We start from the raw sequence: 19,891 nt of genomic DNA on the forward strand, positions 1-19,891 counted from the left end.
ATGATTTGTAATCTAATGTTCCGGTGTATAGTTATTTCATATTTGCTTAGCAGTCATTTGAAAAATGACTATTATATTATTTTAATGATATACAATATGATTGGTTTATTTTTTATAAAATGGCCACAATTAGTCTTATACTTCTTTTTTTTTTGTTGACACATTTCTTTGTTCACGTTTGTCAATGTACAAATTAAACCACTAATATCTTTAATTACTGATAAACAAAAATTATAAAAAGTTGATATTTTGAAAATATATTTTGTGACGAATCTAACAAGATTCTACATTACTATATTTTTTATCATATAAAACACAAAACACGGTCAAAGGTGAGTGTGTGAATAGTTTTAAAGTCAAAACGTGTCAACTAATAAAAAACTGATGTAGTAATGTCTACAATGTATACATAAATTTTGAACATTTTTTTTCTCTTTTGACAAGAATTTCGAACATTTTAATCCAACATAAAATTTATATTTTATTTTGAGAAATCATAAAATAATATTAAAAATTACATAAATAAAACTAAAAATTCGATAAATAAAAAAAATGTCGATAATAATATTTAATACCATTAATAAAGTAAAATATTTAATTACTTGGAAAAAATTTGTCAATTATGAATTATATAATCATTAAAACATTATGGTAGTCATATTTCAAACGACTTTTGCAAAATTTTTAATTATTACTATCATACTATGTGTATAGAAATTAGTCAATCTCTTATGAAAAAAAAAAAAATTCTTGGAAACCAACTGCCAAATTCGAAACTTATACGAAGTATGTCAAGACGTGTATTAAGTACGTCAATGGAGAAACATTTTTTTCTTAACTTTTTGTAAAAGTTGTTTTTTTTTAAGACGCTAAATGCAGTTGTTTATAAGACTTATTTTAATTTTTTGCTTTGGATTTTTGTATGTAGAGTAAACTAAATGAATGGATGAGATCTGATCTCCTCCTAAATTTAAAATAAATGGTCTAGATTAAAAGCTTATACAGAAGCAATCCCCACAATTTTTACGTAGCTCGGTAGCTGGCCATTTATTAGTCATCCCTACAACACATCACAATAATATTAGTCATCCCTACAACATCGCAATAATTATGACCTAAAATTTATTCATAAATCACAAATATCATGTCTTTGGTCAACCTATTAAAGATTTTTTTAAAAGGAAAAAAAAAAAAAAACCTTTCAGTTAATTTTAACAATATTATGAATTGAGTAAGATGAATCACCTTCCTAGTTAATTTTAACTGTTTGTTAGTCTAACTTTTTACTTAAAATATAAAACGACAATAATATGTAGGATATTTCAAATACATGTGGACGGAATATTTCTCGAGATACCTTCTTCGATGGCTAACCTGCCATTTTGTACTATTCAAGGTTTTATCATTGATTGCAAATAGTTGAATTTGTATAATTTTGCACACACCGCTAATAGTTTAGATTGTTTTAGCACAATTTTCCAAACTCTTATTAATAGTCTTAACAATTATTCCTTTTTTAACTTTAATTGTAAGAATTGTGGGCGGACATTAATTCTCCTAAAAATAGATGTTTACATATATTTCCTCATTTTATGATGCGCACATTAATTACCCCCCCCCCTAATAAAATAAAAGGCAGAAAGTGTGTGAGAAAATATCTAAATGCAGCGTGTTTTTATTAAGTAGTATTTTTTTTTGTCAAAAAACTACATTTTAATATTATATTTAACTCATCTTATGGTCCGATTCCACCCAAACTCACTACTACAGAGTCTTCATTTCCCACTCACATTTATTATTTTTCAATAAATTATTAATTTTATTATCTTTCTTTTTTAATTAATTTTTTTATAATTCAACTACTCCACTTATCTTTGACTTTGTTAAAGTCAATTAAAATAACTAAACTGATGTATTTGTAAAAATAAAAAATAAAAAATTCTATGCCCCAAGTTTCTTATATGATATACTAGTTTATAAATCTCATCTATATTCCTTTCCATTCAATTCATTCATAATCAATTAAAACTTCACTTTTCTTTAGCTTGTAATCAATAATGGAATTTCCCATTGTCAAGCGCATCAACGAATGCTTCATCAAACCAAAGTTAGAAGAAAATTTCAACAAACCATATTTCTTAACTTCATGGGATTTAAGGTTACTTTCTATTCATTACAATCAAAAAGGTATTTTATTCACTAAACCTTCACCAAAAGATAATGAGTCTTTCTCATTTGATAACCTTTTAGAGAGTCTTAAAGACTCTCTTGCTCTCACCCTTGTCTATTTCTATCCCTTAGCCGGTCAGCTCGCCACACGAATCGACAAAGACCAACAAAAATGTGTGGTCTTCGTCGATTGTAACAAGGGTCCTGGAGCTCAATTCCTCCATGCTACCCTCGATATGACCGTGTCCGATATACTCTCACCTACCTACATCCCTAAGGTTGTACATTCGTTATTTGACCACTGCTTTCCGGCTTTATTTACTGTTACACTTTCTTAAACTACCAATTCGGGAGTATCGCTTGCAGCGCCTAGGTCGGGACTGACGGGGCTCGAACCCGCAGCTTCCGCCTTGGTTAACTTAGATGGACGGTCTAGACCATTGTTATCGATCCAAATTACCGAGTTGGTAGACGGTGTATTTATAGGCTGCTCCGTGAATCATGCAATTGTTGATGGAACCTCATTTTGGCATTTTTGGGAGGTGTGATCCGACATACACAACGCGAATTCAAGGCCGATTTCTACATCACGCCCACCGTTACTAATAGGCAAAGATTCACCTCTTTTGCTATCTTTAAACAGTAACGAACTCGACGATTTTGTAGTTCGTTACAAACCTCCATCCGAGTTGATGGAGAGAATGTTTCATTTCACATCCGAGTCAATGAAGAGCCTAAAAGCGAAGGCCAACAAAGATAATGTTAACAACGATGTTATCATCTCGTCTTTTCAAGCATTAGCCGCGCTTATTTGGCGTGCAATAGTTCGAGCTTATGAACTAGCACCAAATGAGGTGACTAATTGTCACCTAGCAATAAATGTTAGAAAAAGGCTAGATCCGCCACTGCCTGATGATTATTTTGGGAACGCGCTAAGTAACATCATGACTAGTACAACAGCCGGTGACCTGCTTAGCCAAAGTTTGGGGTTGGCAGGAACATTGTTGAATGAGAGTATAAAAAAATACACCGATGGGGCTGTTGTTTCGGACGACCACTGGGCGGAGGCTCCGTATTTTATTGATCTTAGTACATTTTCAGATTTGAGAAGTGTAAGGTTTGGAAGCTCGCCAAGATTTGAAATATATAGTAACGAGTTTAAGGGTCTAGGGAGACCAGTCGCAGTTAGGAGTGGTAATGGGAATAAATTTGTAGGGAAAGTGAATACTTACCCTGGATGTGAAGGTGGTGGAAGTGTTGATTTTGAGATTTGTCTATTACCTCAACAAATGGCTATTCTTGAATCTGACCCTGAGTTCATGGATTTTGTTTCTCTTGCTATCTAAAACCACAATTTCTTTTTTTTTTTTGTTGTGTTAAGGGAAGTATTTATCTATCTTCCTATGTGTTTCTCATGTTGTGGTTAGCTTATTATTTGTACGGAGTACATTTTAAAAATAAATCGCTATTATACATGAATATAAATAAGAATTACGTATTTTGTAATTTTTAATTTTCATCAAAATTATGATATAGTATTTGTTCAACGTTGTCTAATTCATAGTTCAATGTAGGAGGTCATTTATTAGTGTGCTATGTAAAATTGTTTCAATTTCGTAACATAAATTGATAGGTTTTAGTTGTAATGTAGAACCTTTCAATATTATATTTCAAAAATGTTAAGGGGAAAATTTGCAAATTACTACCGCAAGTTAATACCACTTTGTAAATTACTACCTCAAATTAAAAAAGTTGTGAATTACTACCGCAAAAAATTTTAAGATGATGCGATTACTACCAAACCCCCATTAAACCCAACTATGACGTCATTATATCACTTTAACCCATGGTTAAAGCTCTTAACCATGGTCAAACATGGGTTAAAGTCCTTAACCATAACGTCATTATATCCCTAACCCATTTTCTTTTTTATTGGGGGGGGGGAGGGGTTGGTTAAGGCCCTTAACCATGGTCAAACATGGGTTAAAGGGATATAATGACGTCATAGTTGGGTTTAATAGGGGTTTGGTAGTAATCGCAAAATCTTATAAATTTTTGCGGTAGTAATTCACAACTTTTTAAATTTGCGGTAGTAATTTACAAAGTGGTATTAACTTGCGGTAGTAATTGAAAAATTATCCATGTAAAATATGATAACTCTATAAAAAAAATGACATCATCATTGCATTTAGGCGGGAAAATTTTTATTGCTGAGAAAGCGACACGTGAGCAATGGTGACGTCAGCAACTTCTGTTTTAATAATAGTTAATAGAATAGATGCGGGGACTGCCTAGTTTCTTTTCGATGGCACAATGGTAAATTACATCAATAACTTTAATATTTTATATTTTTTCCGCTATACTTTTTTTTGGAAACGGGTTTTTTGTTGTATTCCTTCATCTTTGATGTCTACCTCCATCATTGAAATTCCAAAATCGCCATTGTAACTAGTTTCCTCCTCCATCTACTAAGGCTTTCCTCCTCCATTAGAGCTAGCAGCACATAAATCACCATCTTTACCACTGAATTTCCGAACTAAACGTAAAGCCTAAGAAAAAAAAAGAGAAATTAGGGCATGGTTAACCCAAAACGGAAAAGATTATCGTCATCCTCCATTGAAACTATTTTCCAAGCTTTGATTACTTCGCAGAATCTGCTTCCTCCTCCATTTAAGCTATGAATATCTCTATTGAAGTTCTACCTTCTTCTTTCATTCTTCTACAAAGTTACAATATTAACCCAACTTATATGTCGAAACTACAAATTTACCGTCTTGAAATACAATCCTGAGTATTAATTAGGAAAAACTTGTGAAGAAGGTCCTTTTAACTAGACCTTTTTGTGACAAAGGCCCTTTTATAAAAAAAAAAGGTGGCACAAAAGCTCCTTATATCATGTTTGGGTTGTGAGGAGGGTCCTTTGACCATTTCCCGACGTTGACTTTTTATTTTCCTGCCAAAAAAAGCCACGTGTAAAGCACGTGAATTATTAGGTTTCCTTTTTCCCCTGTTTTCTCTTATTGTGGGGATGATTAGCCTCGAATTACTTTGAATAGCCTTCAATTTTAATTTATGGGATTACAATTGAAGTTTTAGTGTTAATTGTTTTCCACTACTAGAAAATAGCTAAATTCCGTCAAAAACACCCCTTTTTTCGTCGGAAAACCCGTTTCCGACGGAATTTCCGTCGGAAGCGGTTGTCGAAAAAGGTGTATTAGGAAAATAGGTGTTTCCCGTCGGAAATTCCGTTGGAACCGGTTTTCCGACGGAAATTTCTGTCGGACGACAAATTCTGGCCCAGGGGAAGTCCGTCGGAAAATTCAATTAAAAAAACAAAAAAAAAACTGCCCCCCCCCCCCCCACTCGGCCACTCTACAACCACTAGCCCACACTCAGAAACACAAGACCCCACCTACAACCACCAGCCTCCACCCAGAACCACCAGCCCCAACACCACCGACACTACCACACCAAAAATGAACCCCAAAACACGAAAATCAATCCCAAAATCACGAAAATCAATCCCAAAAACACAAAACACCAAAAATACGAAAATTAAATTCAGTAGATTAAACACTAAAAAATAAAAATTAAACCCAAAAACTCGAAAGTCAACCCCAACAAAACAGAAATCCCCCAAAAAAATCGAAAAATAACACTAAAAATCGAAAATTAGCACAAAAATATTAAAATTAACAACAAAATCGAAAAAAAAATACCACACAATATAAAATCAAAACCTGTAGATCTACATATTTAAACATAATTTTGTTTAAAAAAACGATAATTTTATTCAAAGATATATATAAATATACAATTATCTAATAAAATTCATAAATTAACATAACAATTACAAAACAATTAACTAGATCTACAATCTAACCTAAATTAAAACTAGATCCACAAAACAAAAACCTTGGGAGTGGTAGGCCCGGGACGGTGGTCGTCGAAGGCTTTGTTGTTGTTGTGCCGTTGTTGGTGGTGATTGACATCGGTGGTCATCGTAGGCTTTGTTGTTGTAGCGTTAGTTGTATTTATTATTCCGTTGGTGCTTGATGTTAATGGAGAAAGGTGAAAACGAAGAGGGAGAGAGAGAAAGGAGAAATAAAACAAAAGAAATAAGATGTAGAAGGAGAAGAAGACCGAGAAGAAGAGAAGAGGAGAGGATGAAAGAGAAGACAGAATAAAAGAGAAGAGGAGAGGAGAGGGAAAGTGAAGGGAAAGGGGAAGAGAAGTGGCGGAATGTTGGGGGGTTAGTTGTTTAGGGTTCTGAATTTTTTTATTTTTTTAAAAAATTAGTTTCCGACGGATATAAATTCCGTCGGAAATTTAATTTTTCGACAGAAAAATCCGTCGGAAAGGACATATTTTCCGACGGATTAATTTTCCGTCAGAAAATTTTCGAATTCGTCGGAAATATACGACGGAAATAAAATCCGTCGGAAATATTGATTTTCCGATGAATTTTTAGGTCCGTCGGAACCATTCCGTCGGTATTCGACCTGATTCTTGTAGTGTTCAGAAATTAGGGTTTAATAAGGGGAAAAAAGGGAAAAAGGGGAAAACGAGGGAAAAAAGGAGGGAGGAAAAAGGGAACTTAGATGTGACTTTTTTTGGCCGGAAAATAAAAAAGTCAACGCGCGAAAAATGGTCAAAGGAACCTCCTCATAATCTAAACATGATATAAAAACCTTTTGTGCCACCTTTTTTATAAAAGGGCCTTTGTCACAAAAAGGTCTACTTAAAAGGGTCTTCCTCACAAATTTTCCTATTAATTAGTATGAAAAGGAAGAATTGAAGTAGGTAAAGACAGACAGCAAAAACACTGAGAACAAGACCAAAACCATGATGAGCAAGATTGCATGGACATGCAAATCTAGAAAGAAAATCATTGAGTACCCCACAAATTAAACTGGACAAATAATTTTGTTATCAATAATCAAGCAATAAAATAATCTTGTCATAAATTGACTTATTAATTTATTTGTCCAATTATATTAGCAGAAATATCATTAGAATTTCAATATATAAAAAGTTGTGGATGACTTGCTTTATCCTGTGAAATATCTCTATCTAGCATTCATACTACAATTCATCCCCTCTTATAGTGTCCGTCCATCAAGCATGACAAGTTCTTTTGTCTCTCTTCTACTTGCCACTATCGTGACTCATCGTCTAACTACTGAAGTTTACAATTTTTGACAATGCCATACACTTTAACATGTGCAATTCATGCCAACAATCCTGTCTACTAGAAAAATCAATCACATTTGAGATTCTATTAAATCACCTAACTTATTCAACAACTTAAGCTGGTTGAAATCAATGATTGGTTAACAATCTTTATATATTTTATGATGCCTTCTCAAAATAAGAGTCCATTAAATTTGAAGTTCGGATGTAGCATGCATGTGCCCACTATACTCAATACTTATTATTCCATTTTGAAAGGAGCAGCGGATGAAATTCGAACTTGTAATCTTTGAGTCACGGTGGTTGCAAACTTGTGACACCATATTAATGGACCAACTCAATCGAAAATTTGTACAGATGGCTAAAATCCAGAATTGGTTTGTATATATACTATCATATTCTTCTCTTCAAATCTAAAATGTAGGGCATGCATATGTACGTCAAAGATATGTCTAACACTCCCTTTGTCAATTAACATTAATTATACATACGCGTGAGATCAACCATGAATATTTTGACGTTGGAAAACTGTTTATAAAAACTCGGTATTAAAAAAAATATATGCCATCTAATTTACCCCCTTATTTTACTTTTAAAAAAAATAAGAAAAAAAATTGTGTATAAGAAGACGTTCCAAATTTCTCATGTATTTTACTTTTTAAAAAATGCCAGCAAAATAGCATCAAACTCTTAGCTTACATGATGATCTTCATTTCAAAATAAAAAGGTTACCTGTAGCATTTGCCATGGTGTTCATGGCAATTGGATTTATAGTCATGCAAATATGCAATTAGTGTTAAAGAGTTGGTATGATCGTTGCATTTTTGATTTATTGTAAATATGTACTCTCTCTATTTTTAAATACTTGCTTCATTTTTTTTTTATGCGGAGTTTTATGAGAAATTGGAGAAAATAATAAAATATGGAGGTAGAAATAGGTGGAAGAATAAAAATTAGTAAAAAAAAAAACAAATATAGTTGTAAGAATTGGAGGAGAGACAATATGATGAAAAAAAAAATATGAATTATGTTGGGTGATTGGGTCAATTAGTTGAGAGAATTGAATTAAATATTATAAAAGTTTTTTAAATAAGAAAATGAAGTAAGTATTTAAAAATGAAAGTATTTAAAAATGGAATTATTTTTAAATAATTATTTAAAAATGGAATTATTTAAAAACGGGTTAAAATGAAAAAATGAAGTAAGTATTTAAAAACGGGTTAAAATGAAAAATAAAATAAGTATTTAAAATGGAATGAGTATTGAATTCAATTAAATATTATAAAAGTTTTTAAATAAGAAAATGAAGTAAGTATTTAAAAACGGTTTAAAATGAAAAATAAAATTAGTATTTAAAAATGGAATGAGTAATTTGACTTATGTTGGGAGTTGCAATAAACTATTTCAATTATTAATTATTCTGGTGGAAGTTGCAATAAAGTATTTCAATTATTCTGGTGGAAGTTGCAATAAAGTATTTCAATTATTCATTATGTTGGGAGTTGCAATAAAGTATTTCAATTATTAATTATTCTGGTGGAAGTTGCAATAAAGTATATCAACTATTCTGGTGGAAGTTGCAATAAAGTATTTCAATTATTAATTATATTAATGACAATAATAATCATACTTTAAACAAAAATGTTTCTTTCAAAAAGTGACGATAACAAAAATTGGCTCTTGGGTTTATTTGTCTTCACATTGCATACGTATATTGAAATCAAATAGCATAATCAACGGTCCAAATTAAAACAAATAATGTGCACATATGCGTAGAGGTAACCTCACCCGCTCCGATCCGAAACCGATTTGAAAAATATTCGATTCAGATTTGGACTCAGTTCGCGTGAACATAATAATTTTGTATGAATTAACTTTAAATATTGATCCGACCCGACCATATCAGACTCAATCCGATAATTCGAATTGACAGCCCTACGTACGCGATTACAATGACTTAAATATTGCACTTGAACTTGACAAATCCTTAGATTGGATTCGTTGGAGGTTCATTTTATAGTGAGATTCATGTGATCTCAAATATGGGAAAAAAGAGTCAAATCACATAATATATAATTAAGAATAAACCAAATTAAAGGTATGTAAAAGATTTGATCAAATCATATTTATTGATATTGTTTATAGATGGCAATCCCTTGATTTACTCTTTAGATTGATAGTCAAAGATATCCCTTATTCTTAGCTAATGTTCTTAGACAAGTACTCTAATGTATCTAATCGTATTATATTGCTTACTCATGTACTATATATACTTACGAAATCACATCAATATAATTAAACTTTCCATCATTCTCTTTCTCATAACTCTATCATGGTATCAGAGCTTTTGATCCATCTTTTCTTGTTTCCGTTATAACCATGGCTACACTATCAAAACCTTTTGCCGATGCCGACAAATGATAGTAACCATATTCGTGCTCCCTTTCCTCTCGGAAAGCTTCAAACCCAAATCAAATTTCCGCTCAACTCTTTTAGCACCCCGTATTTCATATACTAAGAGAGATGCTAATTATCTTTCTTTTTTTTCCTGCGATATCTTTCTTTTTTTTCCTGCGAATCTCTTATGGAAAAACAATCCCTTTTCGACACCTTATAATTTGTCTACCAAGTGTTGCCGAACATAAACTCAATTCTCCAACCCCCCCCCCATGGAGAAACAATCCCCTTTTGGCCTACGTAGTTTATCTACCAAGTGTTGCCAAATATAAACTCACTTCTCCAAACTTTTATGGAGATTCTCAAACTCTTTTATTTTAATGATACTAAATGTAATTCTTCTCCTATAAACATGATCAAAATTTCACCCTTCCTCTATATCTCACTTCCCCTCTTCCCCTCCTAGAGTTAAAATCATGCTTCACGTATGCAATTCCTCTTCTTTAAAAAATAAAAAACAAAAAATCTCTTTTAACTCCCAATTTGGTATGTACAACTCTCAATTGAAGAACCACCAACATCTTGGAGTGACAATCAACAATCAAGAAAAACATTCATTTTACAAGATTGTATTTTCCCTTTGGCCGTCCATCTTGCGGGGGCGTGTAAAGGATTAGATCAAATCATATTTATTGATATTGTTTATAGTTAGCAATCCCTTGATTTACTCTTTAGATTGATAGTCAAAGATATCCCTTATTCTTAGCTAATGTTCCTAGACAAGTACTCTAATGTACCTAGTCGTATTATATTGCTTACTCATGTACTATATATACCCATGGAATCACATCAATATAATTAAGCTTTCCAACATTCTCTTTCTCATAACTCTATCAAGGTAGGCAAGAGGAGAGATTGTTATACACATCTGAGTGTACGGTATACTCATGAGCATTTTGTTCTCATTTTCATAATTATTTTTTATTTAATCATTAAATAAAAAGAATATAAACTAAATCTACGTTAGTTTGATGCACGGTACATCCGGATATGTATAAATATTTCAAGGCAAGAGATGTTGTGTCTCCTGCAGCCTCGCCCCGTGAAATTAAAATATCCTTACCACCGTCATTGATCAATCAAATTAATTGTAATTATTACATTAATTAAAACTAATATTATTACATTAATTCTCATAACTTGCACATTAAATTTAAAAGGAAAAATAGAATAAAAAAATCCAACATTTGGCCGATCTGACAATAAAAATCCAACCTTTCAGTAATCTCAAAAAAATCCAACCTTTGCACCGCACCTTCTTTGACAGGTCCATTACCTGTTAATGACCGTTTTTTGTAAGTTATGTGTCACGTGTCAGTCGTTAATTGGTCAATTATTTTTTTAATCATTAAAAAACAAAAAAAAACAAAACAGAAAAAAAAAACCACCAGCCACCTCCCTCACTCCCCGGAAACTTCCCCCCACCCTAACCGGCCTCACCATCGAGGTCGTCGGATTCCGGCGATCTCCCCCCACCCCTTGCCGCAACCTCCCCAACCACCAAAACCCCCTACGATCTAAACCCTAACCACCACATCAAACACCCTATTCGACCCTCCCAAACCAGCCCGACCCCTCCCCAAACCTCCCCACCGCCCGCCGACCATAAATCAACAACCCTTGACCCGTTTCCACCCCTCCCCAGCCTAAACCCGACCCCGGTTTTCTAATACCCTTGACCCGTTTTTGGGGTTGTGGGTTTGATTTTGGGGTTATGGGTTTGAGTTCAGGGTTCTGGGTTTTGGGTTTTGGGTTGTAGGTTTGAGTTTGGGTTGTGGGTTTTGGGGTTCTAGGTTTAATTTGAGTTCGGGGTTGTGGGTTCTAGGTTTTGGGGTTGTAGTGGTGGGTGGTGTCGTGGTACTAGGTGGTGGTGTTAGGTGGTTTCGTGGTGCTAGATGGTGGTGTTGGGTGGTTTCGTGGTGCTAAGGTGGTGGTGATAGGTTGTTCGTGAATTCATGGTGTTGGTGTAGAGAGGTGGAGGAGGAGGAAGAGGGTTTGGGTAGGGTGGGGTAAGTGGTGGTGGTGTAGAGAGGAGAGAGAAAGAGGAGGAGTGAGAAGGAAATTAAAAAAAAAAAAAAAAAATTAATCGTTTTAACAAGTTAAAGGTCAAATGGACCTGTCTAAAAAGGTGGGGTGCAAAGGTTGAATTTTTTTGAGATTAATAGAAGGTTGGATTTTTATTGTCAGACCGGCCAAAGTTTGGATTTTTAGATTCCATTTTTCCAATTTAAAAAAACAATTTAAATGTACATTATGGAAACTTTCCTTATATTAAGCAATCAATTACACAAATATTAAAAAATTCAACGCTTTTTGGGTGCAGTTGATCATACCATGTAGGCCGATGTGGCCACTTAACAAGAACAAAATAAGAAATTAATATTTTTACTAAAAAATGTTCTTATACAAAATAACAATTCACATATGAACAAATTATTAATATTTTTACTAATATATTAAAAGGTGTTACTAAAAACGTCTCTGTGCCACATAAACCACGCCACATCACCTACTCCATCCCTCATTATGCCACATCATCACTATTCAATCAAACTTAGTCATTATGCCACGTCATCTAATATTGCTTTACATAAAAGATGATTATAAAGGGAATCGAACACACAACCTCTTACGAGAAGGATGGTTATTTATCCTCTAAACCAATTATCAACTATGTTATAAAATGAAAATAAATGTATATAATTCATAATTAAAAAAATTATAAACATTAAATACATATTATCACAAGGAATAATTAAAGTAGCAACCCGGTGCAACACACGGGCTACACATTAGTTTTTACTAAAACAAAAAGGTCGATCGTTTAATTATACTTGAATATAAGAAATTATTGCAACATAAATAACAAATTGTACATATTATAATCTACTCCAATCTTATAGGAGTAATTAATGGTTTGTTAGAAAAGAAGGCTTCCAAGTTTGCTACAACAATGTCTTCGACAGCCTTAAAGGATTGTGGAGTAAAGGCCGCTCGATGAGGGGATAAGACTACATTGTCTAAACCGAATAGCTCTTTCGAAATATTAGGCTCGTATTCGAACACATCAAGACCAGCCCCTCCAATTTCGCCTTCCACCAAAGATTGCACCAATTCATTTTCGTTGATTAGAGCACCTCGGCCAACATTAATGACATATCCATCCTTTCCTAAAGCAGTCAATACCTTCTTGTCGATTATATGGTGAGTTTGATCGGTTAACGAGCAACAAAGGATGAGAATGTCACTGTCGAGGGCCAAGTCATAGACATTGGCATAGTATGGAAATGAAACAGAGGATTTCTTCTGCCTAGAGTTGTATGCAATAGTACAACCAAATGGTATAAGTCGGTTTGCAACAAATGTACCTATGCTTCCAAGGCCGACTATGCCTATTCGCTTTCCACGCATCTGCCATTGACATTAACATACTTAACACAAAGTATCAAAGTACCTACATACAGATGTGATACAACCAAGAAACTTGATCCTTGAGATTTTTTTTTTTTTTTTTTTTTTAAAGAAGTCCTAAAGGACACTAAATTTTATTAATAAAAAAAAGTCATACGGCATCTACAATTGACAATGAACAATAATGAAAACGAATTTACAAAAATCAATCAAGAATTAATCGGGGAAGGAATAAGAATCCAAATACATAAATAATAAGAATCCAAATCAAACAAGAATTGATCCTTGAGAATTTGTAATATAAGGCATCACGAATTTTTGAAAAAATACATTGTGATTTGTGGGGTTCATATAGACATCCCTCTTCTTGTGGTGCTCGATATTTTTTTACTATTGTGGATGATTTTTCTCGTGCCGTTTGGATTTATTAGCTTATTGATAAAACAGAGGTGTTTCGTATGTTCATGTCATTTGTTGCAATGGTAGATAGACAATTCTCTCAAACAATTAAAATAGTCCAAAGTGATAATGGAACTGAGTTCAATTGTTTGACCGATTTCTTTAATGCATCGGGAATTTTGTTTCAAACTTCTTGTGTAGGAACTCCTCAACAAAATGGGAGGGTCGAGCGTAAACACAAACACATTTTGAATGTAGGGAGAGCGTTGTGATTTCAAGCTAACTTACCTATTTATTTTTAGGGGGAAAGTGTTCTTGCCGCTGCTCATTTAATAAATCGAACCCCCTCTCCCTTATTGCAAAATAAAACACCCTATGAAATTTTGTTTGGCACACCTCCCACTTATAATACTATTCGCACATTTGGTTGTTTATGCTTCGCTCATAAACAAAACACAAAAGGGGATAAATTTGCTAGTAGGAGTAGAAAATGTATATTTGTTGGATATCCTTTTGGAAAGAAAGGATGGAGGTTATTTGATCTCTATATGAAAAATTTCTTTGTGTCGCGTGATGTTAAGTTCTTTGAAGATGTGTTCCCTTTTGATGATCCGAAATCTACCAATATTGATCCTCCTAGCATTGTTCCTATACATGATGTTATAGATCCTGATTTTGACGATTGTGTTGCTGAAAATAATTTTGGGGAACATAATGAGGCTGCTGTAGAGGGGGGATCGGAGGCTGCCCAGCCACCCAAGCAGTCCACGCAGCAACATCAAGCTGCAGGCTGCCACGAACAAGCAGAACAGTCCGCAGGCAGCCCGCGGCAGATGGCTGGAGACCACAGGATGGCCACAGACTCTCCTGAAGTGCTGCGGAAGCATGCTGATTCAGCTCAGCACCATGAGCATTCTGCTGGCAGCTTGCAGGAATTTGCCACAGGCAGCGCAGAAGGCTCGGTGACCACTATTTCGCGACAAATAAATGAGAAAAATACTCAAGACGAGTTAGGCAGAGGCATGAGAGAAAAATTTCCTTCAGTCAAGTTGCGAGATTATGTTACACAATATTGACTCATAGTCCATCTCCATCCCCTAATACATCGTCTCAACGGCATCCCTCAGGTACGCCCTATCCTATAGCACATTACATAAATTGTGACAATTTTTCTATCAATTACCGGAACTTTCTTGCAGCCATAACTTCCGGACAAGAACCAAAGTCCTTTAAAGAGGCAATGAAGCATGCAGGTTGGAGGGAGTCAATGAAAAATGAAATATAGGCTCTTGAGAAAAATGGTACTTGGACCATGGAAACTCTTCCACCCGGAAAGCGTGCTCTTGGTAGTCAATGGGTGTAGCGGATCAAATATAATTCAGATGGAACCATTGAGAGACTGAAATCCAGATTGGTGATCTTCGGAAATTATCAAAAAGAAGGCATTGACTATAAAGAAACCTTTGCTCCAGTTGCCAAGATGGTCACAGTTCGAGCTTTCCTTGCTATTGCGGCTTCTAAAAATTGGGAACTCCATCGAATGGATGTCCACAATGCTTTCTTACACGGTGATCTCGATGAGGAAGTATACATGAAACTCCCTCTGGGTTTTGAATCATCCACTCCAAACAAGATATGTCGCCTCCGCAAGTCTCTAAACAAGAACCACGGTGTTGGTTTGCTAAACTTACGTATGCCTTGAAAAAGTATGGTTTCAAGCAATCCTACTCAGATTATTCCTTGTTCACCTACACTAGAAGAAAAGTTCAAATTAATGTCCTTGTGTACGTTGACGATTTAATTATCTCTGGGAATAATTCCGCTGCATTAAGGGCTTTTAAAGCTTATCTCAGTGATTGTTTTCATATGAAAGATTTAGGTTCCCTAAAATATTTTTTGGGAATTGAAGTAGCTCGGAGCTCATCCGGCTTGTTTTTATGTCAACGAAAATATACACTAGACATTATTTCAGAAGCAGGATTGTTGGGAGCTAAACCAGCAGCGTTTCCTATGGAACAAAACCATAAACTTGGCATGGCAAATGGAGAAATTATTTCCGATCCTGAAGCTTATAGGAGACTAGTGGGAAGACTTATTTATTTAGCTGTTACACGACCAAATCTTGCTTATTCGGTCCATATTCTATCACAATTCATGCAGAAGCCGAGAATTGAGCATTGGGAGGCCGCATTGCGGGTGGTGCGCTATCTAAAAGGCACACCCGGACAAGGCATTTTGTTGCTTGCTGATAGTGAATTGACATTGCAGGGTTGGTGCGACTCTGATTGGGCCGCATGTCCTATAACTCGTAGATCATTGACGGGTTGGTTGGTATTTCTAGGAAAATCTCCGATATCTTGGAAGACCAAGAAGCAGAAAACTGTTGCCACAACTTCCTCAGAGGCAGAATATCGTTGTATGACTGCTGCTACTTGTGAACTAAAATGGTTAAAGGGCCTTTTATTAAGCTTAGGTGTACAACATCCAAAGGCGATCAAGCTCTTTTGTGATAGTCAATCGGCTCTTCACATTGCTAAAAATCCAGTATTCCATGAGCGCACAAAGCATATCGAAGTTGATTGGCACTTTGTACGTGATGCGATCACCGATGGTTTAATTGATCCTTCATACATTCATACATCCTCACAGTTGGCGGATGTTTTCACCAAGGCCCTTGGAAAGTCACAGTTCAACTACTTAATCAGCAAGTTGGGCATTTTTAATCCAACCGCTCCAACTTGAGGGGGGTGTTGGGATTAGCTAAGATATTATTAGCTAAGATATTATTTGATATACTTATCTTATATTTTAGGTAGTTGCCTTGATTATAGAATATGATTTGACTTAGCTTATATTGGTGTATATCCTATAGATTTGATATCCTAGGAAATCTGATTGTACGCTGATATATATGCTCAATGAATTAATTGATGGGCAAGCTTGAAGCCCTTACCTAAAACTTTACAAGTAATTATCATAAAGTACACTAAGAATTAGAAAACGCATTTTAATTTATCCCATAATATATAAGATAAAACATAGTCAATTGGGATTTTATTTAATTTGTCTCAACTAGTAACAATAAAGAAAAAAAAGTGTATTAGCAAACATGTACCTTCAAAGTAAAAGAACAAATGATCGAAAATAGAGAAGAGTATTCAATAGTTCATCATCATAGAGTTTCACTTCTTAGAATTAACGAAGAATTGTCTGGCCGAACATATAAATATGGAAAGTCAAAATCACCTAATCAAGCAAAGTAGTAAGCAATTCACTTCCACATACTTTTAGGCATCTTATTTGTTTTTGTTAAAATAATATGTGAGGTTTGTTGAGAAATTAAAAATTATAGTGAATAGATAGTGAATGAATAATTTATTTTGAAATATGCAATGATAAAAAAAGGATAAAGATCTTGTCAAGAAAAAAAAAGGATAAAGATTAATAGAAAAAAAAAAGGGTAATATTGCAAATTTGAGATCATAAATAGAGAATATTAAAGAGTTTAGATAATTTTCTTTTTACAAAAACATGTAATAGATGAATTTCATTTTTTAAATGTTGCACTTTATACCAAAATAAAAAAAAATTAAATAAAAAGGTAATGCTATATGCAGCTCTAAGCATTTAATATATATTTTTTAGTATTAATTTGGGAATTTATCGACAATTTATGAGTAAATGTGTAGTTTTGGTTTGTGTTTGGTTAATTCTATCCATTTTTAGCTTTTTATATAAATCCCTAACGGCTGCATATATCTTTTTCCTTTCATTAAAAAATTATTTTTCTAATAATGTATCAACCAAATGAGGTGTCCTTGGATTCAATACAAAAACTAAATAAATAAAAAATAGTCTACTCACACTAGAGCCCAGAGGGAACTCCCCTGGTCGGGGCCAAACTCCGCCGCGAACATATCGGTCAGCGGCAGAAAACTTACGGAGCACATCAAGGAGCATTCCAACAGTGTAATCGGCTACATCTTCTGAGGATACGTCGCCAACATTAGCAACAAGGATCCCTCGACGGCGGCACTCTGAAAGATCAATATGGTTGTAGCCAGCGCAAGCGACCACAACAAGCTCCAAAGAGGGAAGGCAATCTAAGATGTCCTTCCTTAGTGGAGATGCCCATACGCAGACAAGAGCACGTGCACCACTACCGTTGGTTCTCAAGTAAGATTGGATAGCGGAGGAGTCAGCGCCAACGGCGTCAAAGGGCTCCAGGAGAGTGAAATTGGGGGCGAGGCGGTGGTGGAAGAAGCATGTGTAGGAGGGTATGCGGTGGATAATGAGGAGGGGTTTTTCCTTCACTTGTTGAATGTGAGAGTGGGAGATTATGGTGTCCGACATATTGTTTTTTTATTTTTTCTATTATTATTATTATTATTATTCTTAATTGAATATGTCTTGAAAGACTAATTTAAGAGTTTGGGAGATTTTAAAGGAGGAGACAGGAGAGTACATTGTTGCATGAAAATAATTTAGGCTATAAGTAGATACTCCGTATTACATTTAAATAGTAGATTCTTTAGAAATAATTATTTGATCAGAGTACACCGAATCAGGTCAGGCCTAGTCAGATTAAATGACCAAATTAGATGTTTTTTGTTATTTAGTCTTTAGTTTTGTTAAATATAATTAAGGAAATTTTGCAAAAAAAACACCTTTTATAAGCAATTTTTTGCAAGAAACCACCTTATAAATTTTTTTTGCATTGACACACCTTAATCAAAATTTTTTTTGCAAATCATTACCTTTATGTCGGATAATGAGGTTTGACCCCATTTTCCGGCGTTGACTACCCCATCTACTCACTAAACCATCTCGATCTCTCCCCAGCCCACCCACGAAACCATCGACCTCCCTCCCAAGCCCCACCCACAAACCACCCTTTCATGGCGTTGACCACCATAAAAACACCCTCTCTTATGGCGTTGACCACCCTAAACACACCCCTTTAACGACGTTGACCACCCTAAACCTTCCTCTATAGCCCTAGCCACCCTTCTCCCCTCCACTGTCAGTTTCATGGGTGCAGATGGCATAGTCAACGCCGAGAAATAGGGTTTGACTCTATTTTCCGGCATAAAGGTATGGTTTTGCAAAAAAAAATTTGATTAAGGTGTGTCTTTGCAAAAAAAAAATTAAATAAAATTATAAGGTGGTTTCTTACAAAAAAAATGCTTATAAAAGGTGGTTTTTTGTAAAATTTCCTATAATTAATTTTGTTATTATAAAAACTATAAATATATGTAGTATATGTGTATAAACTTATGCTTATGTTTTAAACTTCATTCTATATTCAAATTTTTTTTTCTGGTTATGTTCTAAAGCTTTTCCCATATTCTAAATTTTTTTTACTTATGTTCCAAATTATTTTCTATGTTCCAATTTTTTTTTAGCTTATGTTCTAAATTTGTTCCTATGTTCTAAATTATTATTTCATCTTATGTTCTAAATTTTTTCCTATATTCTAAATTATTTCTACTTGTTCCAAATTATTTTCTATGTTCTAAATTTTTTTAGCTTATGTTCTAAATTTGTTCCTATGTTCCAAATTATTTTTTCAGATTATGTTCTAAATTTTTTCCTATATTCTAAATTATTTTTTCACCTTATGTTATAAATTTGCTTCCTATGCTATAAATTAATTTTTCAACTATAAAATATTTTTTCAACTTATGTTCTAAATTATTTTTCTTATGTTCTAAATTTTTGTCTGCTGCTTATGTTCTAAATTTTTTCTACTTAAGTTCTAAATTTTTTCCTATGTTCTTAAAACGAACTCCTCAAAATTACAGAAAACTCATTATTAAAGATTCATGTTAGATGTTTAGATCAAAACTAATAAAGGGTTGAAATTGGCTCTTATCACTCTCTCTCTCTCTCTCTCATAAGAGAGAGAGAGAGAGAGCAAATAAGGTTAAAGTTTGGTTAAATTTTAAAGATCAAATCAAATCAAACCAAGTCACATCATATCAAACACAGTTTAGATCAGATCAGATTAAATGATGTCAGACAAAATTAAAATATAATAAGAAAGAGAAAATAGCTTTTTAGATTTGTAGTCAAAAGTCTTCAAAGTATAAAATATATTAAAATTAGAGAAAAAGTTAAGGATCTAATTAAAACATGATAAAATAAAATAAGGAAGCTTAAGAGTAGTACTATATACTAATCCTAAAAGATAAATTAAAGAAATAAACAGCTCAAGACACCTTCAACTCCCCGTGCCGCACGGGCGTGTCAAAATGGGCAT

General features: G+C 34.0%; 2 protein-coding genes across 2 annotated transcripts; one reads left to right on the plus strand and one right to left on the minus strand.

The window, feature by feature from the left end:
* The first annotated feature begins 2,057 nt into the window (after positions 1-2,057).
* On the plus strand, positions 2,058-3,515 carry LOC110701783 (uncharacterized acetyltransferase At3g50280-like). The gene is made up of 2 exons (XM_021879412.1): positions 2,058-2,458; positions 2,813-3,515. The coding sequence occupies exons 1-2, from the start codon at positions 2,058-2,060 to the stop codon at positions 3,513-3,515; spliced, it is 1,104 nt and encodes a 367-aa protein (XP_021735104.1).
* An 8,966-nt stretch (positions 3,516-12,481) lies between these two features.
* LOC110701883 (glyoxylate/hydroxypyruvate reductase HPR3-like) lies at positions 12,482-18,276 on the minus strand. Its single transcript, XM_021879487.1, has 2 exons — positions 17,494-18,276; positions 12,482-13,230 (listed from the first exon to the last, which is right to left on the minus strand). The coding sequence occupies exons 1-2, from the start codon at positions 17,980-17,982 to the stop codon at positions 12,706-12,708; spliced, it is 1,014 nt and encodes a 337-aa protein (XP_021735179.1). The 5' UTR covers positions 17,983-18,276; the 3' UTR covers positions 12,482-12,705.
* Between the last annotated feature and the right edge of the window lie 1,615 nt (positions 18,277-19,891).

The sequence above is a fragment of the Chenopodium quinoa genome, unplaced genomic scaffold (genome assembly GCF_001683475.1).
Source record: "Chenopodium quinoa cultivar QQ74 unplaced genomic scaffold, ASM168347v1, whole genome shotgun sequence".
Lineage (NCBI taxonomy): Eukaryota > Viridiplantae > Streptophyta > Magnoliopsida > Caryophyllales > Amaranthaceae > Chenopodium > Chenopodium quinoa.

Bases quoted from the DNA above. Each gene is read 5' to 3' on its own strand.
- LOC110701783 (XM_021879412.1), top strand. From the start codon at position 2,058: ATGGAATTTCCCATTGTCAAGCGCATCAACGAATGCTTCATCAAACCA. The intron at 2,459-2,812 runs GTTATTTGACCA...ATCTTTAAACAG, and splicing joins ATCCCTAAGGTTGTACATTC to TAACGAACTCGACGATTTTG.
- LOC110701883 (XM_021879487.1), bottom strand. From the start codon at position 17,982: ATGTCGGACACCATAATCTCCCACTCTCACATTCAACAAGTGAAGGAA. The intron at 13,231-17,493 runs GTGAGTAGACTA...TGTCAATGGCAG, and splicing joins AGTTCCCTCTGGGCTCTAGT to ATGCGTGGAAAGCGAATAGG.